We start from the raw sequence: 8,597 nt of genomic DNA on the forward strand, positions 1-8,597 counted from the left end.
ATTCTTAATGATTGCATGCCTACAGGGGAGACTTTAAGAAGACATCATCTTAACTCAAATATTCTGTCCTTTTAGATGTGATCAAGAGGAATCATCCTCTCATCTATTCTTCTCTTGCAATCAAACATGATTGTTGTGGTTTGTTGCCTTTGGCATCAGGACTGACAATATCACCATGGAAATTATCAAGACTGGCTCCTTGATTCTCTAAACAAGTTTACGAAGGATGATAATATCCAATGGATTAGTAATATTACCACTATGACTAGTATGATTTGGTGGAGGAGAAATCAGATCACTCATCATGGAAATAGATTTGATCCTTTCCAGACAATCATGCAAGTGACAAGCTTGAATCTATACTTGGATACTATCTTCAAACTGGACAGGAAATTGCTGATGAAGCCCCCATGTCAAAAAAAAGGTGCCCGAATATAATCTAATACATGGAGGCTCATATCCTTGATCATAACTCACTAAACACTATTAAAAAGATGATCAAAGAGTGATTAAGAGCTACTTAGTTGAAAGCCTCAATATTTAGAGTCACTAAAAGCTTTTTGAATTAACTCTTACATATGTGTCACTCTAGGGTTTTTTTTCTTTGACCATTTAATCTTCATTTAAATCTTTGCTTCATCTACAATTATACACACAAAAATGATTAAAGTATCTATGCAAAATTTTAAATCAAAATTTAAAGTCAATTATAACATACAATACCATTTTCAAGTTCTTAAATTATAAAACATGACAACTTAGTATATTGTCTTTGTCTTAGAATATTCTATTACTTATATTTTTTAATATCTTTTTGCAACTTAAAATGAATTTGAATCTCAAACTTATTATATTAATCTTAGGAAGACAAAAGACAGAAACTAAGTTAATGTCCTACAAATGCCTAAAAATTGTCAAAATGATCAAAATACTTTTAGATTAAGAGTGAACCCTAATTAATTTTAAAGACTTAAAAATATCTGAGTATGCAAGAATTAAGTTTTTAAGTATGTAATGATACAAGAATATCATCTTAAAATGTATGTAAATAATATAATATGTCTGCAATGCAAAAATGGAAGATTTGGGTTAGAAAAAGGACAAGGGGCAGAATTAAATTTTGGGAAATTTCCTTTACCTTTGGAAACGATCTCATCGTCTCAATTTCCAAGCAGGCTTATTTGGGTCCGTGACGCCCTTTTCTGGCTTCATAATTATCTTTCAGCTCAGAATCTAGGGCCTCGTCATGTGGGGATCATCTTCAACGAGAAAAATCCCCAAGCCTTTCATCAGTCTTCTGGAGATTGATCCGTGTTGGGTCAACGACACTATGCTAGCAGATGCCGGCAACTTGCTCGCACATTTTCATCAATTTCTTTTAATTTTTCTTACTTGTTTCCTAATATGTGTGACTTTTCAGATGTTGGACCCACTCTCTAAAGTGGTTTGTCCTTTTGTGCTTTTTTTCTTTTTACGTTATTAATATATGAATGCTTATATTTCAAAAAAAAATTGTGAATTATAAAGTGTCTTAATTAAATATTTAAAATGCAAGTATTTTTTTTAATTTTTATTATTATCAATCTTCATTTCAAAATAAAACATTAGACTCTTCAAGTGCTATGTCAGCAATCCCATCATCACCTAAAATAAATATTTAACAAATTATATTATTCTCATATAGTAATTCAAAATTTTAAGTAAATTATATAGATAAAGTTACATAAAAAAATTATAAAAGTTTAAGGGCTAGCCTAAGCTTGTTTTTGCAAGGTTTATAAGGGCAGGGTTTAGAAACTCTTTATGCCAAAATCTCCTATTTTTTCAAACCCCTCCTAAAAATTATATGACTCTATTATGTATAGACAATTATTTTTTTTAAAACGAATGATTAATCATTAGGTTTATATAATTTTAATTCAATTACAAGTTAGTCTCTGAATTTTTAACTTGTTATAACTTGATCATTATAATTTAATTCGATTGTTACTCAATCCCTAACTTGGTATAACTTAGTCCTTATAATTTTAATTATAAAATTATATGGAGTAAAATTATTTGTTAAAACTTAAAGATATACTCCCTTCAATCCTATTTATAAGATACTTTTCTAAAAATAATTTTTTATTTAAAATATAGGATACCTTGTAATAATTAATTCACTTTTTTTTAATTTTACCCTTTTTGGATTAGTGTGAAGGTATTTAATGTAATTATATTGTTATTGAAAATAAATAATAAAAATAAAAATACCTCTCACTTTTTTATGATATTAAAAGAAAAATTTTTTAAAATATGTAAAATGATTGAAAGTGCTATATAATAAAAGACAGAAGAAACTATGTTTTAAATAATTGCTAAAATTATAAATTTGTGTTGTAATGAATTAAAATTTAATGATTGAATTGTCAATGAATCAAAATTAGAGACTGAGCCTGTCAGGTGCATGGAGCAAAAATTTAGGAACTGATCATTACAAGTGAATGAAAACTATCATGACTAAACGATTAATTTTTTATAATTTTTAATACAGACTGTACATAAGCTGGTCATTTTGATCAAATTTCCCAGAAATTCCAAAGCGATGAAATTTTCAATGGCCCTGTTTTCCAAATCATAACTACCATGCGAGACGCGTCTTTCGGGCCCACGTATTTCACCCACCGTTCAGCTTCTTTTCATTACTCTCAAACCCCTCCTCCAGTGTCCATACTTCATTCCTCGACCAAATGAATCCTTCTCTTGCCCCATGTTCCCTCTTCTTCCTTCTTCTCCTAATTTTCATCGTAACCATTAGAGCCGATGATAGATCCACAAACTGCAGTAGCCGGTTCAGCTGTGGAACCGTCAACAACGTTGGATATCCATTCTGGGGAGAAAACAGAGCAGAATACTGTGGTCAGCCTGGTTTCCAACTTGCTTGCCAAGACAATACTCCAAAGCTGATCTTCAACGCTGTCACTTATCGGATTCTCAAGTTCAACTTGAGTGATAAGAGTCTCACTGTGGCTAGGGATGATTACTGGCAAACTCTATGTCCAAATCAGTACTTAAACACTAGCTTTGATAACACCTCTTTCAAGCTTGCCGATGGGTTTCAAGACATTGCCTTGCTATATGATTGCCTCAAGAGTTTCAATTCAGCGGGTCAATTCACCACTTCATCTAAGGCAGAGTGTTCGAAGCAAAAGGTGTACTACGGGAGCTTATCTACTTACAGTATTGATCTGACAGGAATTTGCAAGGTCGTTGTTGTTCCTATAACGAGTGCCAATGTTAATTTGATATTTTCCGATGAAAAGGAAATTGAAGACGCAATAAAAGATGGTTTTGAGATAGGATGGAGTGTTAACAAGGAAGAGTGCAGCAACTGCGTCAACTCTGGGGGGCACTGCGGGTATATTAATAATAAGTTCAATTGTTTTTGCAGCAATGGGCGTCAAGGAACGTGTTATGCAGGTATGGACGTCAATTGTCTTTGAAGATGATTTAGTCATACTGATATATCAGCGAATAGTTGATCGTGAACTACAATTATTTTAGGACTACTCAATGGCTAATGATCAGATGGATCACTCGATACCGATCGAACCGCTAAAATGGGTTGATACAGTGGGTTCCACTCATTCAACCTATTAATTTAGTGTGTTTGGATACGGTTTAGAATCAATTTTTTAGGTAAAAAAACCTAAAAAATTGATTCTTCACAAAATTATCTAAACACCAAACATTTTGATTAATCAATTTTTGGGCCAAAAATTGATTTTTCTTCGAAGATGAGAATCAGAGCGTCTGCTTGTCAAAAAGTGTTGGGAAAAATTATAAAGAAATGTTCAAAAAAAAATTATAAAGAAAACACATAATTTAATAAAAGTAAAATCAAACTCTCTTCTCCTCTCTTCTCTTCTTTTTTTCTTAATAAAATTCAAACTTTATATCTTCAAAAAATTGATGTTTGGTATTTAAAAATTAAATATTTCTCTTTTATTAAATTTATTTGAATTAAGATCTATCGAGTTATTTATTCATGTAAATTAAATTATTAATATTAATATAATTTAAATTTTTCTAATTAATCAGATATATAATTTAAATAATATATTTTACTTCTTAAATAAAATTTAAAAAATTTAATAATATTAGATACGAATATATTAATAATTTAATTTTGAAAAGCAATGTCCTTTATAGTAATTTATATAGCTAAAATTAATTCTGATTAAATTATCCAAACATCTTCAATTCTATCAAAATTAATTTTAAAAAATAGTATCCAAACAGATTGCGTCATAACATAATCAATTATGATTAAAATCTACCACTTAATCAATTATTTTCATAATCTATTATACCCAATTAAAATTCAAACGAGCACTTAATCAATTATGATAAAAAATTTTATTTTACTTGACTCGGTTGACTAGCATAACTTGCTTGTTGTACTGTCTAATATTATACTATTATTTATTTGCCTCCTTCCATCCTCCATCAAATTCAACAGTATTCTTTTGCACTTATTGTATAGTACCTTTTAGAAGAATGCTTAGGTCGTTACTTGGTGAGGTATTAATTGCGTTTTGCTAACATTACTCATGAAGTTTATCCATTTTTTCAAACAAAATTATGACTTAATGTCTTAACTATCTTTCCTTGATTCTGATGAGATTGTTAAAGGAGCTTTATAATAAAGACTGGGAGGACAAAATTTACCATACCCTCAAGGTGCACTTATAATTTCAAGGTGAGTCCACCCAAAATAACATAAGCTATTTGATATAAAATACAAGCCTTGAGTACAATTAATACAAAACCTGAATAGGAGTTTCTTTCTCAACCGAACAATATCTACAACAATTACCTAACACTTCAAATCTTGATATTTATCACTTTTGTTAATGAAAGTCACCAAATTTGCAATCTGACTCAAACTACATCACAATCTAAACTTAGACCAAGAGGCAAGAGCCTATTATGAGTCCCATGTTGAACCTCAGCTTAAAGAAAAAAAGAAAAGAAAAGAAAAGAAAAGAAAAAACTGGGGTTTATAAGCATGAGAAACTCTCCCTCAACCCTAGCAAGTCGTTTGGGATCAGTTTTCTTTTAAACTTGTACTTATAACAATGGTATTTTCATTGAGAGATCAATGATATAGATAGAGCTATTCACAAGGAGACTTCATCTCTTGAACAAAAGGACATTGTTATAAGTCTCACATCAGAAAATTCACAAAAGAAATAGGGTTCATAAGTGTGAGGGACTTTCCCTCATAACCAATTGATCTATTTGAGATGAGCTCTCTTTTTATACTTGTGCTCATAACAAAGCCATCAAAAATTCTCCTTCCCAATGCAAACACTTGGCTCATGAAAGCATATGTTAAGCGATTCTCTCGTTTTATTCTATTAAAAATCTACTTACAAAAGCTTTTACATGAACGACTTAATCATTTATAACATATTTACTTCACTCACCAAAAATATTACTGCAGGATCATCTTCGAATGGAGATCAGATTGTTATTGCAATTGCATCTGCCGGTGGTGTTGGGATAGTGATAGTCTTGATTGTGATAATCTGTTATCGTCATGGAAGATTAAGAAAAAATGTCAGAACATACCATGATCACCATGTTGAGACATTCATGGAAAATTATGGCACTTTGGCACCGAAAAAATACACTTATTCAGAAGTGAAAAGAATCACAAAGTCATTCACAACGAAAATAGGTCAGGGAGGTTATGGAATTGTCTACAAAGCGACCATGCCTGAAGGTCGTCTTGTGGCAGTAAAAGTACTAAGCGAGACTAAGAGCACCGGAGAAGAATTCATAAATGAAGTTGCAAGTATTAGTAAAACATCACATGTGAATATAGTTTCTTTGTTGGGATTTTGTTATGAGAAGAACAAAAGAGCATTGATATATGAATTCATGCCCAATGGCTCATTGGACAAGTTCATCTATAAAGGAGAATATTCCTTGAATCCAATTTGCGATTGTGAATGGATGAGATTATACCGAATCGCAATCGGTATTGCTCAAGGTTTAGAGTACTTGCATCAAGGATGTAATACAAGAATCCTACATCTCGACATCAAGCCACAAAATATTTTGTTAGATGAAGATTTTTGTCCAAAAATATCTGATTTTGGGCTTGCAAAAACATGCCATAAAAAGGAAAGTATTGTATCAATATTAGGTATGAGAGGAACTGCAGGATACATTGCACCAGAAGTTTTCAGTCGCACATATGGTAGAGTATCATACAAATCTGATGTTTATAGCTATGGCATGTTAGTCCTTGAAATGATTGGAGGAAGAAAGAATTTTGATAATCAAGCGTCACATACCAGTGATATATACTTTCCCAATTGGATCTATAAAGAACTTGAGCAATCCAATGTTGTTGCAACAGATATGTCCATCTCAAAAGAGGAAAATGAAGTGGTAAGAAAGCTGACTTTGGTTGGTTTATGGTGTATTCAGACAAATCCAATAGACAGGCCATCAATGAGTAAAGTGGTTGAGATGTTAGAAGGATCCAGTGAATCATTGTCATTCCCACCAAAACCTTCTCTCTATTCTCCTCCAAGGCCACCCCTTCATTTTTCAGATGTCTCTTCCAGCATTACACTTGATTCAAATTCCGTGCCAAGTGGATGATGCTTCCAAGGTATGTATGATGAAATTTCTATACCCCTCCATATCATTACATACATATCTTACATGTGTGTTGTCCATGTTCTAACTAATTTGTTCTGACTCATATTAAGTTCTTAACTCATGTTTTGGATCACCCTATATATCTGATATATTGTTAAGAGTTATTTGGAGAGTCATCATTACATTTTGGAAATATTTTGATTCATTTTGTTTACAATTGAGCTCGTCAATTGATATTCTTATGAATTATTGATTACTGATAAATATGGAGAGAATTGAGTAAAAAATGTGCTTAAAGCAAGCCAATATTATTTTTTCATTAGTTTTCATGTGATAACTTCATTTGTTGTTATGGAAGGAAGTAGAAATAAATGAAATTAAGAAGTGCCTTATGGTGCCATAGCACCAGCGTTGTGGCGCTGCAGCCTGCAGCTCAATTACAGGAAAATCATACTCTGATTCTGTAGCACCAGACTCGTGGTGCTATAGCACCAACACCGACCAGAAACAAACAGCTTTGTTAAAACACTACTTCTGAGGGTTCTTTCATATAATTCAAGGGTTTTCTTTTTTTTTTTCATTTCACTCATTCTAGACTTGAGAGGAGGCTTGGGAGCTCAAATAGAGGTGAATTAAGGCTCCTGAGGATGCAGAAAATTGGCAGCACAGACAGAAATTCAACACCAGTTATTAGTTTCTCCTTTTAGTTCTCTTCCTTTCTATATCTTTCATCTTGTGTTTGGTTGGCTCTGTCTTTTGTTCATGATGTTCAGTTTATGTAGCTAAACCTTTATTTCAGGTTGCTGTAGCTTGATTACAGCATTAGTGGATGATGATTTCTACCCTTGGTTGCTTCAATGTTATGTTTGTTGATTCAATTGTGTTATTGTCATAAAACATAAGGAATCTAATTGGAGCTTATTCTGGTGTTCTCTAGAGGGGCCTTGGGATAGGATCATAGGAAATTTAGGATAGACCTGCAATTGAATCGTGTAAAAATGAGTATTCGCTCACTAGATAACTTGATTTGCTTGTAGGATATAAATATACCTACAGGCCCTACATAGTTCGTTTTACATGATACAGTACTCTCATCCCAGACGAAATTGGACTGTGCAACACAACACCTCTTAATTCTGGTACTGGTGAAGCAAGATCAAGTGTGGGCCCAATGCCAACAGATTGACCATACAATATTAATTGATCATCTTTCACCCCATATTAGTCTTTTAGGCATTTACATGCAGCATCAATATCTGCACATGTATTAGATTCAGTTGGCTGTTTCAACAGAGAAAAAAGTGGTGTTCGTTCAGTTACAGGCAGGAATTTAGCTCCAGATCCATTTACAAAAATGCATTAATAGCAGATAGTGTTGGTAGTCCATCAGAGAAATAAAGAAATCTGTCTTCAAAATCCAGATTTTACATAAAAATCATTTTAACACATCAATTCTGTCATCTTTTTATATCCAGTCAACAAGAAGTTCTAGATACTGAAACTATTACTAAAGCAAAATATAAAATCTATAATGGAAGTCAGACAATAAAAAATTCCTACAACAGTTTCTCCAGGGACAATGGAAAAATAACCAGAGGAAAGAAGTACAATGCTCCAACAGGCTCCAAACTTAAGGAATTCAATCCAAAATGCAAAAGTTCAAATAATACTTCCACAATATTTCTAAATACTTTTGAAGCATGTGTTCCGTTCACTCTAAGGGCCTGTTTGGTTGGAGAGGAGGAGAGGAGAGATTCTAATGAGTTCATTTTTTTTTTTTAATGGTATTTTGCATCATTTATCGTTTTCCAGAGATGTTAGGAACCTTCCTGTTCTTGGAGGCACTTCTCTGGTTGGCAGAGCTGTTAAAGACAAAATTATGGACACAAGAAAACATGACAATCGTACTATAAACACAGGGAGCAATCAATTCGAGC

The 8,597-nt window shown here is 32.5% G+C and overlaps 1 protein-coding gene across 1 annotated transcript; it reads left to right on the forward strand.

Moving 5' to 3' along the window:
• Positions 1-2,672: 2,672 nt before the first annotated feature.
• LOC129291182 (LEAF RUST 10 DISEASE-RESISTANCE LOCUS RECEPTOR-LIKE PROTEIN KINASE-like 2.7) lies at positions 2,673-7,518 on the forward strand. Its single transcript, XM_054928422.1, has 3 exons — positions 2,673-3,459; positions 5,489-6,670; positions 7,256-7,518. The coding sequence occupies exons 1-2, from the start codon at positions 2,730-2,732 to the stop codon at positions 6,658-6,660; spliced, it is 1,902 nt and encodes a 633-aa protein (XP_054784397.1). The 5' UTR covers positions 2,673-2,729; the 3' UTR covers positions 6,661-6,670; positions 7,256-7,518.
• The last annotated feature ends 1,079 nt before the right edge of the window (positions 7,519-8,597 follow it).

This window comes from Prosopis cineraria, unplaced genomic scaffold (genome assembly GCF_029017545.1).
Source record: "Prosopis cineraria cultivar Desert tree isolate PC_DT_omini unplaced genomic scaffold, ASM2901754v1 PC1, whole genome shotgun sequence".
Classification (NCBI taxonomy): domain Eukaryota; kingdom Viridiplantae; phylum Streptophyta; class Magnoliopsida; order Fabales; family Fabaceae; genus Prosopis; species Prosopis cineraria.

Excerpts from the sequence above, each read along its gene's own strand:
- LOC129291182 (XM_054928422.1), top strand. The coding sequence starts at position 2,730 with ATGAATCCTTCTCTTGCCCCATGTTCCCTCTTCTTCCTTCTTCTCCTA. Across the intron at positions 3,460-5,488 it reads TCAAGGAACGTGTTATGCAG|GATCATCTTCGAATGGAGAT; the intron begins GTATGGACGTCA and ends ATATTACTGCAG.